Source organism: Odontomachus brunneus, unplaced genomic scaffold, assembly GCF_010583005.1.
Source record: "Odontomachus brunneus isolate Ranch 3 - 2012 unplaced genomic scaffold, Obru_v1 Obru_scaffold_014, whole genome shotgun sequence".
NCBI lineage: Eukaryota > Metazoa > Arthropoda > Insecta > Hymenoptera > Formicidae > Odontomachus > Odontomachus brunneus.
Genome location: NW_022639464.1, coordinates 1,287,692 through 1,306,305, shown reverse-complemented (window position 1 = coordinate 1,306,305; position 18,614 = coordinate 1,287,692). Strand labels below are relative to the sequence as shown.

The window sequence follows — 18,614 nt, the reverse complement described above, 5'->3', positions numbered from 1 at the left end:
CAATAGCAGACGTATCCGTGATAGATGATGCTTTTCACAATTTATCAAACGCGGACACATCTGATATTACACGCGCGCGCACACACCTGATATACAATTGCATTACAGGGCGCTAATTAGAAAAGTTTCGCCCGTCATATCGCCTGGAGATGCCGTTATTTTTATTAATAACCAGCTGAAATTACTCGTTGTGTGTCCCCTCGGCACAAAGTGTCAAGGGGATGAAATCAGGAGAGGGGATGGAGTGTGTCCAAGTTTTACGTAGCCTACATTTTTCTAGAGAGTAACTGTATGCAACATTTTGTCCGGATCAGTCAAAAAGTTTTGGAGTTTCTACAGGAAACAGATAACCTATTTTATATATAGATACAGAGTTATTGTAGTTTTGATTGATAAGAGTTGATAGATAAGTTGATATATAAGAGTTGTTATAGTCGTCAGTTTTATACTTATATTCGATCAATATCAAAAGAATTCACGCCGAATAGATATACTTTTCGATTTCAAATCAATATGCGTCACGCAATATAGTCACGCAATTATATCGTTTACTGTCCCATAAATACAAAAGTTCTTTTTAACCAACTACATAGAATTCTAGAATTTTTTCAATTTACAAATAATACGGTAAATGTAGGTAAACTGTAATATAAGAATAGATAAATTTGCTGGCATTAAAAGATAATTTATGTGATGAAGTAGATAAAATTGTGTTTATCATCAGAAATAGTATATCATACACTTATAAGAAATTTTATTCTAGCTAGTAACATCGCTTAATTTTATTCAGTCACGATTGAGAATATTAATACAAAATTTGAAGAAGCTTGAAAATTTACTTTTGTTATTGCCAAATCAGTTTTATCTATTTCTTAACTGTAATATTATTTCAATTTTAATGAAATTTAGGGAGAAGTATTTATATTCTGAAAAGACCATTTCGTAATTTTGTACCCACTATTTTTTTCCTCCTAAGATAAATACTAAAAAAGGGCAACGTACTCCCCCTGAGGCCATATAGCCCCAGTTTCCCTATACTTATACACGCAGAGGCGCGCAGTCTCGCGCTTTCGCTCCAGGAGATTCCCAAATTCAAATCAGAATTGGCTTCTGCCGTCACTTAAAGTAAAGAATGAGATTGACATCGCTATTTTGTTCAACGCGCGTATCAAATACATAGATTTTATCTGACGTAAAAGTAATCCATGATCAAGAACCATCATTCATCTCGACATAATATTTATATACAACGGGACCAGTAAGGTTTATTCAGCGGCTAATCGTTTATTTCGCAGAGAGCGCAGTGCCGTCCTCCACGTCGGATATCGACAGGCTTCAGCAGCCGGTCAAGCTGACTTTGTCCAGCACGTGCCATCACGCTTACACGTCCTGCAAGTAAGTTCGCAAATTTCCGTCGCCGGTAATTGACCGATTATTCCGGACGAGACTTCGGAAAAATTACACGAGACACGACTTCTTTAGGAACGATCCGGAATGCAAGGAGCTGCTGCAGCCCATCCTGAACCACTGCGACTCGGCGACGTGCGCCAGAAACGAGTGTATGGAAGCGTTGCAGCACTTCTACAGGACCGCCCATCACAAGCATTCCGTGGAGATCGCATTCTGCCTCTGCAGGTTGGTCAAATTGTTTGGTATTTTCCTCGTTGATTTTACCTCGCAGAATTCCATCCCAAATTTGCCGCTGCACGTAAGCTCACGCTCCTTTAAGGTGGTTGTGTCGCTAAGTGCCGTATTTTCAATGACGCATCCAAGCGTGTCACTCATAAATTTGCTATTTACCGATCAAAATTACGTTTCTATTTATGGTAAAAAATATTTTATGTTCGATCCGCGTAGAAATGTGTTTGTGTTCAATTTTTAATATACTGTAAATTTTTTATTTAACATATCATCGTTATGTTATTTTGGCTATTCTACGTTGAGTATATTCAGCACTCCTAAGTATGAAAATGATACAATAGTGTCTATTTCTAACACTTTCGTGTTTTTTGACATATTATTGACATATTTTTATTTACATATTTTCTTTTTCTTTATGTTAGATTAACACAAAAATTAGAATGAATAAATTGGGACATAATAAGATGTGTTAATTTAACACAAAATTTTTTACAAGATATATTTTACATACATTTATTTCGTTACCAAAGTATCACTATTATTTTGAAACAAAATTAAAATAAATATATATATATATATATATATATATATATATATAAACAATATTGCAAAAGAAATTATTACTTTTTTATTTCTTTTCTGATAAGTGCTTTATTTATACGTCAATTTGTTTAATAAATATGTACAGGTAACAAAAAAAATATATAAATATTTAAATATGTGTATATAGAAATATATATATTTCGAGTATTACTATAAAGTATATAAATTTTCCACCCATCATTGTATTTTTAAAACAAAATTATTAATAATTCTGAAATTTATGTATAATGTCTGTATATTAGTCTTTAATATCATACATTGAGAAAAAAATTTATTAAATTTTAAAAAGTATTTGTTTGGATAGTACTGTGAAGATATTTGTTTAAATTAAGTAATTATTTTCAAAAATCAAATAAAGAAATTTTAAATATAAATTTGTTTCTTTAATTTTAGAAAATAATTACTTAATTTAAACAAATATCTTCACAGTACTATCCAAACAAACGCTTTTTTAAATTTAGTAAATTTTTTTCTCAGTATAGTAATTTTTCGTGAAAAAATCTCATATTTAATTTAGAAAATATTAAAAATAGAAATTAAAAATAGCAGGCTAGTCTCAAAGAATAAGTATAAGAAACGTCAACTTTAGTTGCAAATATCTCATCTCTCAAATGGCCAATCTTTTTCTAATTGCACAGTGAGATTATGTTTCATAGTAAGATGATGATAGTGCAAGTTTCAACAAATTCTCACGAAGCTCGTTCCATGACGTAACTATTTTAAGTTCTATCTTTCCTACACTTTCGCAATCTTATCTTTTTTTTTATGAAACGATTTATATCGTGAAGTAATATTTTAGAAACTAACTTATTTATATTGCCCCAGAAATCAACAGAATTTCACATTTCTGTGTTTCGCGCTTTATTTCACCGATGCGGTTCCTCTTGATGCACTTTGCAATTATAATTTTTAATCAAAGGATTTATATTTTTACTAATTACATTACACTTTGGAATATTGTGACCCTCCGATTCCCGGACTTTTTCATTCTTTCTCTTTAATTATTATTATTCAAGTTCCTATAAATCTGTGCGCTTCTTTTTTAAAAATGCACACAGTTGATGTTTTCCACACATACATACTCATATTTTGTGTTGTTAATAATATATATTTTTATATATATTTTTAATATATATTTTTTTTATCAAATATTTCTGTATTGACAGAATGACTATATTCTTTCCGTATTCCATCGATGTTAAATGTTTAATTGGCCGTTTATTATCACGAGAAAGTCATATTAAAATATTAACGCACAGCGCTACGCGGACGACTATGCCGCGACACAATGTGCGCTGCAACGTGAATTAATTATGGATTATTGTAACGGGACGGCGCACCTGCACGCGCGCGCGCGCGAAACGCGGGATCAACCGTCGGCACTGTCGTAAATTAATTGGGAATTAATCGAAGGACGTGGTGCGTTATAAACTCGCGTTTTTAGAAGCGAAGAGGGCGAAAAAGAAGAAAAGGAGAGGAAAATCGATGAAAATTAGCGACATCTAACGGAATGGTCGATCTCACGTCCACTTCCGTTTTTTTTCTATATCAAAGACTATATATCGACATTATGCATAAATTTAAGAATTATTGATAATTTCGTTTGGAAAATACATGGCAGTGGGGAAAGTTCATATTTTATAGTAATATTCGAGATACATATACATATGTTTAAATATACTTATATACTTCTTTCTATTATCTATGCATCTCTGCCAAATCAACTAATGCGTAAATGGAACATTAATAAGGGTGATTAACAAAATTTTCGTATTTATAATATTGTGCACATATATCTATCTCCCAATTTAGTCTCCCAAATTAGCATTAATTATTTTTATAATAAAATGAATGTAAAAACGTATAATTTTGTTCGATAAATAATAATTTTATCAATAATCCTCTTGCACCACTCTAAATACGACACTGAGCTTTACAACCTCCTTAAGGGGGTAAAACACCTGTGCCCGCGCACATGGAAAGTTTAAATTTAATATCTTGGAACTTCTTAATATTTTATTATGAAATTTGATATTTTAGATTACATTATACATTGATAAAAATGTTGATAAATTAGAAAACAAAAAACAAAATAATGACGGAACAACAGCCGTTTCGAACCTCTCTTATTTTCATGATAGGCTTAATCATTTCTGGAAAAATCTTTGAACGAAAAAAAGAAAATATATTCTTAATCTACAATAAATTCTTTATATGCTATCCTAGTTAATTTTTTAAATAATCTTTCGAATCAAAATTATAAAAATGTCTTTAAGAAAAAGCATTTCTCTATGAAATAAGCTTTTACAGGTTAGTACAGTCGCAATTTTTTTAAAATAAAAAATTGGTTGTGATAACACCTAAAAAATTTATTGCATATTGAAAATATATTTTCCTTCTTCCATTCAGAAATGTTTAGAATAAGTTATCAGGCCCGCGAGACAATGTGAAAAAAATGTTCTTCTTAAACGGCTGCCGTTCCGTCATTATTTCATCTTGCGTTTTCTAATTTACATAATATTTTTATTAATATATGCTGTGGATTCATGCAAAATTTCGTAATGAAATATTTAAAAACGAGAGAGTTACGGGATGTTGCATTTAAACTTTCTACGCGCGCGCTGAAGGTATTTTAACCTCTGAATATTAAAATATCCGGAAAATCTATAAATATTCTAAAAGAGCATTTCCTTCTCCTTGAGAGGAAAGAATAACGTGCTTTTATTCTCCATTCGGCGCTATATATTACTTTTCTACGCTGTTGCGCATCGGAATCCTTTTTCTCTCGTTGGCGAATTCCAGAAACATTTTTCTGCCGTGATTCGAAATCTGCCGCGTTCTAATAGCGAGCGCACGGTCGCCGGACGGTCGCAAAAATCCACCGAAATTTGACGTATCGGACCGATCGGATCCCCGGAACTTTGGACGCTACGCGAAACAATGCGCGGCTGGGATGCATATGCTGAGTAGCGCGCGCTGTTGCAACGGGCGCATTGCATCCGGCTGCGCGCACAGTGCCGACCGGCCGACATGTCGAAAAAGAAAATGCGATACGTTTAACTGACAGGAATGCCAGATCATCATGCCCGGTGTGCATCATGCATTCAGTTGTGCTGAAACGGAAGTAATAATAAGGAACGCGGCGGTATTACAGGGACGAATAAGGCTGACAGAGGGCCAGAGGGAGGAAAAGAGAGAATGAGATCGATAGCGTTGGGTGTGTTTTGAATAAATCATGCGACAAATTACAGAAAGTCGTAGAACATGTCGAGTTGCGCGATAACAGGTCGCGATCTTTCGTGGGCGCGTCAATATTTTATTGCGTGTCTTTGATACTTTCCTTTTTGTTCTTTTTATTTATATTAATAAAAAGAAACTTTTCGCGTAGGACATTTTTAAAGAACATTTTGCGTTCTACTGATGGAAATTTCTGACGCAATTGTAAACGAGACATCGCAGGTCAAACGTGATTTCTATCGTGTATAAATAACAGCGCACTTAATCCGTCGTGTCTTATATGCCAACGTATTTTTAACGCGGCTGCAGTAAAATACTGTTATGGATGGCTAATTATTTCGAGAAAATAATTACTGCGGCAAATCTTTTTTTGTGAAACGACGAATACACGCGTATGATACGGTGGGGTTAATTTAATGAGCACACGTGCAACTTGACAAAAAAAAATAGGCAACAGCTTTCGTGCAATTCTACGTCGAGAGAAAAATTATAATCCAGAACAGTTATATATTTATATATGTATATATATACATGTATATATGTGTATATATGTGTATATATATATATATATATATATATATATAGAGAGAGAGAGAGAGAGAGAGAGAGAGAGAGAGTATGTGTGCGTATGTGTGTGTGTATTTCAGACTCTTCTCCGCAATTTTTGTGGGAATGTAGAACGGATTGAGGTGAATACAAAAGTTCCGTATCATTTAGCGATATTTGCAATAATAATCGAAATATTAATTAAAGAAAATTGGTGAATGATCACGCGCGACATGATAGATGAGCTATAATAGCGACATGTGCCGTTATCTGCCTGTACATTAGACCAAATAAAAAAGTCCTTTATCATTTTATAAATACCAGGTAGATTTTTAGTTATTAATGAAAGAAAATTATTATCTATTTGTGCGCGATAATACACAATTTTCTTAAAATTAATATCTAAAAGTCTGTATTATCATTTGCAAAATGATAGAGGACTTTTTTGTTCAGTTTAGCATGATGAATAAGTATACAACAGCAGATAGCGCCACTACATTTCTACTAAATCTACCATATCGATTATTTATCAACTTTTTTAATTAATATTTCAAGATTTATTGCGAATATTGCAAAACAGTAAAGGACTTTTATGTTCACCTCAACTTGTTCTACGTTCCTACGAACGTTACAGAAAAGAATTTGGGACATCCTGGATGTGTGTGTATTTGTTAAGAGGGATTAGTATTATTATATTAATTAATACGGAGGGATTTTCATGACTGCGAAATTACCTTCCTTCTAAGTACTAAATGACGTTACAATTTTCCTGCCGCAGAAGCTAAGTCGCGGATATAAATTTACCCCATCTCAAGGTAATTGCAAATTCCTCTGTGAAGATAATGTCTATAATCTGGACGATGTGCCTTGGAAAAAATAAATCCGTATAGATGAAATGGGAGTAAAAATTGAAATCAAGCCGAAAGTCGATTATAACATCCGCGAGATCCTCGGAGGAGAGTCAAGACAAGTCCAACTTGGAGATTCCGCGATGACGACTTCGACGGAATCCTCAAGGCAGTCCTAATATCTCGCGTGGGAAGGTGACTCCGTAGGAGATGCTCGTCCTTTTTAACGAGGCTCCTTTAACTTTTAAGTGGCTTTCGGCGGCGAAACAATGCGGAAACTTCGCGCTCCCGCCTAGCGTCTTATTTTTATCCTCCCGGATCCTCGTGGCGTTTTCTTTTATCTTGTTCTTCTTTTTCCTTTCGTCAAGTCCCTTTTGTCCAAGCGTCCGTCTCGAAATAAGAATCGAACGGACGACAGAATGCAAAACCGTGGCCGAATAAAATGCGCGCCCAGTCCGATTGATGCGCGCCGCGCAAAGTCTGTTTTGCCGGCTGAGCCGACGATTATCGCATCGATATTGTTATTTCGCACGACTGGAAGTATACCAAAGACGGCGTATTATCTTCGAATTATCTTCTATCTCGTGATCGAGATAGAAATGATTCGAATTATCGGGTTGATATTGACAGTTTAGTTCAATTTTTTAATGAAATTTGACTTTGTTGCATTCAATGAAAATAAATCACTCATCAGCCAAGTCAATTGTTCTGTGAGCAATTCCTTGCCAACGTTTTGCCAACAGAATATTATCAGCGCTGTTGCCGGTATCGCATAAATGTACGTAGTGAAAATCGAAGCGAACTGTTTGATTGACCTGACATTCACAGAGAATCGATCGAAGAGAGGCTCTCGGTAAGAGGAGACGCTACGTTATTATAAAATGCCGCTTGTGTATTTTTTCAGTGTTGCAGAGTATGTTGATAATTCGTATGAACGTAAGTTTGTGTTTCTCGTGTCGCAGGAAAACGGATGGCAAAAAGGACGAGTGCATAGTGGCACAGGAGAAAATGCATCCAGCGTGCGTGCAGCGCGTCGACGGCGCCGAAATGCCGACGTGTCACAGCCTGGCTGAGACTTGCAAAGAGAACAAGGGCTGCAGGTGAGGAAGAGGTGCATCGCGCGCTCGAAAATTTGCATGTTTCTCCATGAATTACCCGCGCTAGCGCGCGCGCGTCGCGTCGCGGATTACGAATAAAAACAGACATTGCGGTTAAGCGCGCGAAAGTGAAGTAGCTGAAAGCGATACATGAATGCAACGGTAGAGCTAATAACTTATCACAACGTCGATAGATATCAAGAACAAAACCCCCTGATAACATCGGCGATTACTTCAGGACGTCTATTTCCTTTTTCTTCTCTTTCTTTAGTTAAGGCGAGTGTCCCAATTAGTAACCGAGTTACCTCATCGTGGAAATAAATTGATCAATTAATTAATAAACCTGTTAAGCTAAGTACACAAAATTGATTTTGTTGGGAAACTTGAACATTTAGGGCTTTAAATGTGTTATATTTTCTCATTTATATACAGGGTGTTTCATATTACATATCCATTCCTTTTATTTTGAAAAAAGATGATGCTTGGGAAAAATATGTTTATCATAAAAGCCTATCTGAATTTTTTAATAGTGGAACTTTTATTTTTGGAAAATCCTCACAAATACCGGAAGTCGAGGACAACTTAAAAATTTCAAATAGCAACATAGGGCAATAAATATCGTTGGATAGAATTTTAGACAGAAACAACTTTTGCTTGAAAAAAAAATTTAATATCATTCGGAAATGACTCAAAATGTCTCTATCAAGGTGACAGGCACTTCGAACATCTGTAACTATCTTGGTTCTTTTATAGTAAACATGTTTTTCCCAACTTCCTAGCGTCACTTCTTTTCAAAATAAAAGAGATGGACGGATGATCTGAAATACTCTGTATAAGACAAGAGTTTACCTTACTTATAATATTTTCTCACGAGTGGTTGATGTAGCACTTAATAAAATAACAGTTTTGTCCCAATTTGCCACATAAGGTGATTAACCTAATTAAAAATAAGATTATTAATAAAGGTCCTTATTCAAATATCACAAATTGGTACAGAATTCTTCTTCAGAGAATTCTTCTTAACAGAGTTAAGAAATAGCATTAATATCGTAACTCTTATTAATTGGAATACGATCATTAATTGAGACACTCATCTTGGATACTATTGAGAAGCTATTAAGAGCTGCCCATAAATTCTCAGGAGATTTCACATGTCGGTTCTTCCATGATAAAAGTTTCATTGAATCTCATAAAATAATGCGAAAAACTCACATGAGATAAAACAGTTTGCTCGAACGGATTTCTCGGGCAAAAAGGCGATAACTGTGTCCATAGCGCGCTACGGAGACTGGAGGGTGAAGGATGCGTCGTCTCTCATGGTCGCGAACTCTCATGGTCCTGCGAGAGGACGAACGAACGTCCTCACCTAAGCTAAGGAAATATTACATTAGCGCGTGGATAAATCTTGTTGAATCGCGATTTAACTTTAAAATTGAAAAAGTTCCGACGGGACCGCGAGAAAAAATAAGGGACACTGTGTTTGCGGTGTTTAATCGGCTGCCCCGCTAGGTTTACTCAGCAAGATAAGATCGCGTCGGCCTTAATTGGACATTACTATTTTACGTGTCGATTCCGGCGGTTGCGACGATTTTCACTCGGCGAGAGAATCGCGCGGACGGGTTTCACGGGAGCTCTAGGACAACTTTTATCTCGGCGTGTGGCGGCGAGTTATTCATCCCTTAAAGTGCGCGGCGGTTCCTCACGAGAACGTGTCCTCGTGATTTAACGGGTTGTGCTGGATATCTTGCGCGTGCGAATCGCGTGAAAACTCTAACGGCGCGTACATCTTGCGCGAGGCGGAGAATAGATTTTGCATAAACTCCAGGAATATTAAACAGCGACGGGGGACGGAAGCATAATGATTGCATGTACTTGACGTTTATACAAGCCGGAAAGCACCGACCGCCTCGACATTCTATGAAATCGTTACAAGAGGCACTACTTTTAGTCAGATCAGTCAGTGAATATCGTTAAAGTTAAAACCAGTTTGCTGGGTCATCTGTAATAGTGAAATATTTAAGTTCTCTCGATCGTTAGGAGAGTTGCATCAATGTCGATTAGCTCTAGTCCAAGTTAATTGAATTTACTTTCCCTCCCTCTCCCCCATTTTCGCTGTGTCTACTCGTCTATATTACAGTGTAGACTGTAATTCTGCGAGAGAGAAAGAGAGAGAGAGAAAGAGAGTGGGAGAGGGAGACAGAGAAAGAGCAACGGCGAATCAGATCTATTCGGAATTAGTTAACTGAAACTGTCAGTGCAATTCAGTTTTAGTGAGTTTCCGCTGCGAGTCAGCCATCCATTATTGATTACTGTCTAATTTTCGATCAGTCCGCCGCTTGGCACTAGACATGACATGCGAGACAACGTGAATCCCATGAATCCGTCTTACGAGTCTTGCAATCTCACGAATTAAAAGGTTACTTTAAGGATTCTGACAGGAGTAAAAATGGGGTAAAATTTGGAGTAAAAAGTTATAAATTAATAGGAATTTAATGAATGTTTTGTTATATGTTCCTTAAAAAAACAATATTTTAATACAAAAAAATTAAATTTTGTAGAGAATATTAACATCACTGTGTGATCCATTTCAATTCTATTCTGCAAAAGAGTTATGTTTCGGTAACCATCTTGGTCTCAATAGAAGTAATTTTAAATCTGTATCAATACATTATTTTTACACATTAGGGTTATAATTATTAATTTTCGGAACGGATTTTGAAAAAAAAAAAAAATATTTCGCAAAGTAAAAATTACAAAAATTCAAATTTAATCTTTTCATTAAAAATTCGAGCTTGTAAAATAAATAAACCAGGAATGATTTTGAAATTTACGAACAGTGTCGTGTGAACCGATAACTACAACTCTAATAAATAAGAAAATTGTATTGATACCAAATCATTCCTGTTGATGTTATAAATGATTACCATAGCATGATTCTTTAACAGAACAAAATTGAAATAGACACAGTAATGTTAATATTCATCATACGATCTAATTTTTTTTATATAAAAATATTGTTAATAAACATGCATAACAAAAAATGTACGCTTTTATTAATTTACACTGTTTTACAGCTCCTCAAATTTTACCTAATTTTTATTCCTGTCGAGGTCCTACAACCTCTTGAGGCAATGTAAAACAAATTTCAGCTACGGACCTTCCACAGTATCTTCCTCGTGCATGACATTTTGTGTTCTTGCTTCACATCGATACGATAAAAATAATCTTTGCGTTATTTAGAATAAATTTATATGAGCGGCAACAAATAATTTATGTCCGTTAAATACACTGCTTTAATTGTCAGTGCATCAATCGGCTATTGTTATTCTCCCAAGTTCGTAAAGCTTAACATTCGATCAATTTAATTAACAATTTTACATTGAGAGTTTCGTATCGACTAAATAAAATCACAAGCAATGAACGTTCTTAATTAAGCGCACATCGGAGTACCTGATATTTACGTAATCTACAGAATCCGCATAAAACTCGCAAAACAGCAATAACATATGCATAATACAAATAATAAATGTATTAATATTATACTGAAGAATTCTATTTAGATTGCAAATGAGGTTCTCGCCAAATTTAAATTCGCTCTTGGTCGTACGAGAAACTTGCATTAAGTTAATTAACAAATTTTTCCTGCAAATACTACATTTACAAACCGAAATATTCGTAGTTGTCTCGCTTAAAAGGAACGATATAGAATATGTCCGATACTGATAAAACATCAGATATAATAACAAAAATGTTAGACATAACAACGACAATTTCAGATACAACGTACTATATTGGGAAGCAAAATATACCTCGAACGTTTATAAGTACGTTAAAAAAAAACAGTGCGAGTAACGGAGCGGATTAAAATGAGCGAAGAAGAGGCGCGATCGCGCGTCAGATCGTGTGTACGCGCACTCGCGGAGATGGATTAAATTAAAACACGCGCCCACGTACTCGCGCACTCACACATGCACGCAATGTACCCGATTCGGCGTTTTAATTGATTTATCGCCGAGGGCGAACGAATCCGTTTTTAATTTTGCCATTTGGAGACACCTACGGACGCGCGACGGAAAAACGAACGATTGCTCTGTGCCGTCGATGCACGTTTCGCACCTTGATGCTTTCTTGAACTTCAAGATGTCTTGATGAATTTTAATTTTATCGCTTTCTGTATCGATTTCAATCGATATATTCGGAATTTTTATTTCTTAATATAGAGATTCCAGTTTTGTGCGTTAATCAATAAGCAAATAATTATTTTTTTTTTCAAATTATACTATGAGTAATAAGGTTCTTTCATTCATGAGTGATTGTTTTGAGACTGACCATGTATACATTTAATCACGTGACATTGTTACTTCCTTTTTATGCAGACTTTGTCAAGAATAGTGCTGACATACATTAACAATCTAGAATACTCGTTCTGCTGGTCTAATTGTTCTATCGATATGTACATGTATATTTCTAGTTACAAATAGAGGTATATATTAAATTGCACCAAAAACAAAAAAGAAAAAAAAATAACAAACACACAATCTTCATCTCTATTGTTACCTCCAACGCGCCATCTTCATCCCCAACGCACCATTACTATACTCAACAAGCCATCACCATTCCTAACGAGTCAGCACTACCCCCAACCAGTCATCACTATCGCTAACGCGCCATCACTGTCCCCGACGTGTCATTCTCAATGGTCATCACTATCCCCAACGAGCTATCACCATCCCTAACTATCATGATGCCGCACTATCATGATCCCTAACATTACTATTACCATTCCCAACAAGCCATCTTCATCTCCGACGCGCCATCACTATACCCAACGTCATCACCACCCCCAATATACTATCATCATTCCCAAAGCTCCATTTCTATCTCCATCTGCTTCTTCATCTTTCTCCCTCTCTCTCTCTTTCTTATTTCAAATTTCTTATTTGCGGAAACAAGACCGACTAATCTCTAAATAAACAGGTACCATTTTCGAGGCGGATGTCGAAACCGACTCGATTTGATTTCGCGAGGTAAGTTTAACTCTAGCTCTGCAGGTTGTGTCTGAGTAAGTTTAACCCAAACACAATGCGTTTCCGTTATCTGAAAACGAATACCACTCTATGTATATATATTATATAGAATATATATGTATATATAGTACTACTCTATTCGAGAAAACGTTGATCTCGACACAAATCGATCGACGGGAGCTTTCACAGAACGAATGAAGCGCGTTGAAAAAATATCCACCAGCCCGCGTGTCACGCGTCATTATGCACATGCCGACACTTCCGATGATCATTACATGGATCATTGTTGCACTTAAAAGTCGCATAACTCGGACGAAACGTTCCTACGGGAACAATGCTCGCGTTACACTCCTGGTATATATGCATTGATTATGGGTACATATCAATTGTCGCGCCAGCGGTCCCTTTGGTCATCGGGAGAGTACACCTAGCGATTGCCCATTGTTGCTGCATTAGTCCCCTCGGTCACCACCCAGTATGTCACCGATGACCGCACGGATACGCTCGATGATTGTTCGAAGGTATCACTTGGTAATTCGCGACCCTGCGATACGCGCACTTTTTTTTATCGAATCAAGCTAATCATGTTTGTGCATCCCGAAATCGCAGCTCGGTCAATTCAGTTGATACTACTCCCGAATAGTTTGCCAAAACGTTGTTTTGCAATTAACTACGCGGAGAGAATGTTTCTAAATTTGTTTGTTCGACTTTTTAACTGCAAAAGAATTCCGATTTTAATGAAAAAAGAACCAAGGAAAAGTACTTGCGTTCTGAAAGGAATGTTTTGCGATTCCGTTTCCACTCTTACGATAAATACACGAGCAAAGCACATGGCCAACAGTACTTTTGGCTCAACCAGCCCCGATCTCATCTGCTTACTGAACATGCAAACGTCAAGGATCGTACCATACAAGACCCAATTTATTTTTTCGTATATATTATACATCTTTTTGCATTTCTAAATAATATCTATATGACTGCCCTGTCCGTGATATTCTTTTCTTCAAACTTTTGCTTATCACCTGCTGTTACGATCACAAAATAATAAGAAATAGAGCTTGGAAAATTATCCTGAACAATCAAATATCCTTGCCTCGCGAAAGTGTTAAATATCGATGGAAGAAAATTTCTTTCTATCTCTCACGCGCGACTGAGAATCGAGAAAGGAGCTTGCGGAACGGGGGGGATTGATATCGCTATTCTCGCAACGCGACCGCTTCGTCGACTATTGCGCATTGCTAGCATAGCGACAAGCGACGCAGCTGGGCGATTAATATCCTGAGTGTTTTCGACTTTTTCTCAGGCTCAGGCTGGAATATTATGAGCAGAATTGCGCGGTTGACAGCGTGACGAAGAAGTGCGCCGGACCGACCTCGGAATGCAGAAAAGCGATGCTGGGCATCCTCGGCACCGAGCTTCGCACCAATTGCGCCTGCAAGGGCACCGAACTCACCCAGCTCTACGACTGTTTGGGTTGGCAACGGTTACTCTGGGTGAATCCCTGCGTCGGTAAGCGAAAAATCCTGGCTTGGGACTCATCGTCCACGAGCCCGAAATTTCAGTCCCACCCTACAATCGAGATTAACCTCCTTGCGTTGGCACTTAATTAACGAGACCGCATACGTCTATTTAACCTCTTCACTATTGTGGGGACATGCGTTCCAGAGAAATTCATTACTACTGGATGATATCAGCTAAATATTATTGGGGCAACCAAATTAAAATATCTTTTTCCTGAACTTTCGAGTTGTCATACGTAATTCTCTTCTATATCTTCATTTATTTTACTGAATAAATTGCTATTAGAAACCAATGATTATTGAAGATTATCCTGATCTCTCGCCGCGGAATTCTTAATTGATGAGATCAGATGTGAAAACGCGCTAAAAGTTCTTACAAAATACGTTGAAATAAAAAGACACAAAACAACACAATAGATCGAGCAGATCTGCAACATAATCCGAATATTTTCCTTTTGCTCTGACAATCAATAAATAAATAACATAACAAAATCATAATAAAAAATAGGTTAAAAAGGAAGTTTGTACGTCATGTTAATTTTACGATTATTTACTCATTGACAGAGCAAAAGAAAAATATCCCAACTATTTTACAAATGTGCTCCGTCGATCGCAAGTGTCATTTTATGAACATATCATTTTATTTCAAAATTCTGCAAATATTTTTAGCCTGTATTTCCTCGCTTCTAACGTAATAAATTAAGATGACCATAATAAGAAAATCTTAACTTATTTAGATAATAGAGTTTGAATTGACGGGGAGTTTAAACAGTTAATTTTACAATTATTTACTCATTGTCAGAGCAAAAGAAAAATATTCCAACTATTTTACAAATGTGCTCCGTCGATCTCAAGTGTCATTTTATGAACATATCATTTTTATTTCAAAATTCTGCAAATATTTCTAGCCTGTATTTCCTCGCTTCTAACGTAATAAATTAAGATGACCGCAATGAGAAAACCTTAACGTATTTAGATAATAGAATTTGAATTGACGGGGAGTTTAAACAGAACGACAATATACATTTTAAATCGACTCACACGTACAATCATGCAAGTGTTCCTTTTCTTAAATTTCTTTATTATTTTTTATTATAAAATAATAAAGTTAAGGCAAGCCTTGTAATTCACAACATGCATATTCGCCTCACGAAATATCAATGTTCGAAAGTTTCAACGCAAGGGGTCAATAAACTAGTTTCAGAACGATCGTTTCGTTATCCTTCTTGCTGCAACAATAATCCTACAATCTCGCATATTTCGCGTTTTCACAGTACCTCGTATTATATCAAAATCTTTGCCGGCAGTAAGAGTTCGAAATTATGAGACTTTCGTTGTTTGCGTTGTTGCATTGTGAAATTGACTTGTCTCTGGAGTTTTCGCGCAAACGCCTTGGAGAATAGCTTGGAGTAAATAGGCGCCCGTGTTAAACAATATCTCTTTCTCTTTCCTCCACTCTTATTCTAGTCCTCTAAATTTATGAAAACTCGACTTTTCCATAACGAAAATTTCAACTCGAGCTAAATCTGTTAAGAAAGTTGTTTAATATCGAATATTAAAAAGACACATTTAATTTTGAGAGAGAAAGAGAGAGGAAAGAGAGAACGGGGGAGGGGGAAGGCAGGAGGGAGGAGAGAACTAATTAAGTAACAAAACTTTACTTTCATAGCTAATATTTCCTTAACTTCGTTTTAAAATGAATTTAATTCGGCCTCTAATTCGCCGAGATATTTAACATTGACAGCTCGAAAAGTTACGATGAAATTCACACGGGAGAGCCGGAAAATTTATTGCCGTTAATTTCCACTTCGTCGGCTAGCTACCTTCCTACCCCCTCCCTCTCTCTCTCTCTTTCTCTCTCTCTTTCTCCATGTACATGTATACACGTCGCGGCGCATAAGCTGCCCGTAATAGACAGAAGCGCACGAAGCATTACCGCCGATGCGCTCGGCATGATGCACTCCTGGAACGCAGTGGGAGATGCAATTTCTTCGTATCTAAATGACTTATCTACTGGCTGAATGCAACACTCGCCTGCATTCGCCGTGCTTTACAACTCGACGAGGTCGAGAGGGATCGATAAGAGCCATCCTGTGTCGTTTGTTCGACCGATGTAATTGCAATTCTGTACGTGCGGCATCGCGATGCAACCTGGTGGATCGTCACGGATCGTTATAGATCACCCCCTTCGCGGTCTTTTCGCGCGCGCGGGAGAAAGAGAGAAAGAGAGAAGGGGGGAGACAGAGAGAGAGAGAGAGACGTCGTGTTTTTTATTCAGATTATTTAAAATACGACATAAGTCGCACAGATGCCTCTTTTTCTCATTAGAATACCTTTAGAGTGTGCTCATTAGAGAGTATTTATCGCGAGAACGCATTGAAAATATAAAAACTCTATTTTATTTACATAATCCAACTTTTTCTCAGGAAAGATAACGTATTGTTAATTCTTGTAAACACGTTGTTTCGATGATCTTGAATGTTGAAACTGCATAATTAATTACAGAATTATTTTAGCATGTATCTTTGACGATGTACGAGATACATGAAAGAGGAATATTAGTGAACGATCATAATAACAATGATAAATAATAGAGGTGTTGCATTCGAAACTGTAAATTATTGAGAGATAAGTTATTTGATAATAACATTGAAATGAGGTTTCGATCATCTATATGATTTAATTATAACTGCCACAATTGCGCTGTTTATTGTTGACACGTGACAAATTGCGCCTGTCTTGTTGAAACATGAGGATGACTGATTTTAATAAATTAGGGATCGTGAAACTAAATGGAGTGGAGAATTATCACATAATATGGAGAATTTCTCGGCGATTAACCTGCCTTTTGAATCGAGTCGGGCGTTCTGAAAGTACAATATAAAAGCAGACGTCTCACCGCCCCGGCAATTTATTTATTTAGCTTGATACGCGAATTTTACAGAAGCGTTCTGTGAACTTTCAGTTTAATTCCATTCGGCCGCCGTGACAACGTAATTCCTCTGTGTTGCACGGATTTTTTACTAATTCAAACTTACGTATCATTTTATCTCGAGAACGTAGCGCAGCGAAGCGAACGTGTTTGCTTATGCTTGCGTTGATTCCGGCGTAAAGAATAATAACGATAACATCCAAAGTTGAAATTTAAATTTTACCTCTGTTGAAGTTCTTGTAAAAGTGAAGTAAATGAAGAGACGAAAAAAGAAAGACAAAAGTAATATGCGTGATATGATTTCTTGACCGATAAGTTATTATATGCACAAGTAATCGTAATCGAACATAATAATTCTCAAAAGTCAAAACTCGTCTAAAGCTCTCTGCGGTCTTTTCACGATTCCCCTTTTGTTCGCTCGCTTCGCGACTTCCCCTTCGCGGTCTCCCTTATCACACTGAAAAGAGGTCTACTAATTGCTAACAAATGTATTTGGTTGAACGTTTCAGTGCGATATTTGGTAATGAGTATCAGATAATAATTGCTGTTACTGCTTGATAATAATTACAAAATAAGTAGTGAAACAGTCTTCAATTAGATTCAATTGATCTAATCAAATGATGTAATTAATATCTAATAATTTGATAATAATTACAAAATAGTTTGATAATTGCCAAACTATTTAGTAAAAGATCTGTTCTATGATGTTACATTAATCTAACCCAATAGAAAGTATTACTAAACAATATGGTTTTATTTAACAAATTGCTTAGTGAAATGTGATTGAATACTTTGCCAATAGTCGCACTATTCAGTAATTACTACTAAATTATTTGGTATTATTTAGCAAACCATTTAATTGGTCCAACTAAATGAAGAAACTAAATGAATTCTTCTACTAATCATTTTGCTATTGTTACCAGATGGTTGGTAACTATTATTAGGACCTTAACTTAGTTTCCGCCCAAAAAATACTGAGAAAAAGCATTTATTGTAAAAAATTTATTTAAATTATTTCAATGAAAGTATTTTCCATCACTTTCTACAACTTTTTGCCATCTTTCTGGCAACTGGGCGATACCATCTCGATAAAACGATGTTTGTTTCGAAGCAATCCATTCGTCCACCCATTCTCGCACTTCTTCAACATTTCGGAAGCGTGT

At 36.2% G+C, this 18,614-nt stretch overlaps 1 protein-coding gene across 3 annotated transcripts in view; it reads left to right on the top strand.

Annotated features, from left to right (window-relative positions):
* The window catches only part of LOC116841223, a 515,039-nt gene that overhangs the window by 437,130 nt on the left and 59,295 nt on the right, over positions 1-18,614 (top strand). For all 3 annotated transcript variants that reach the window (XM_032808907.1, XM_032808910.1, XM_032808909.1), the window contains 4 exons: positions 1,296-1,395; positions 1,483-1,635; positions 7,838-7,975; positions 14,303-14,508. In XM_032808907.1, the coding sequence (XP_032664798.1) occupies positions 1,296-1,395; positions 1,483-1,635; positions 7,838-7,975; positions 14,303-14,508 (597 nt within the window). The remainder of the gene's footprint in view (positions 1-1,295; positions 1,396-1,482; positions 1,636-7,837; positions 7,976-14,302; positions 14,509-18,614) is intronic.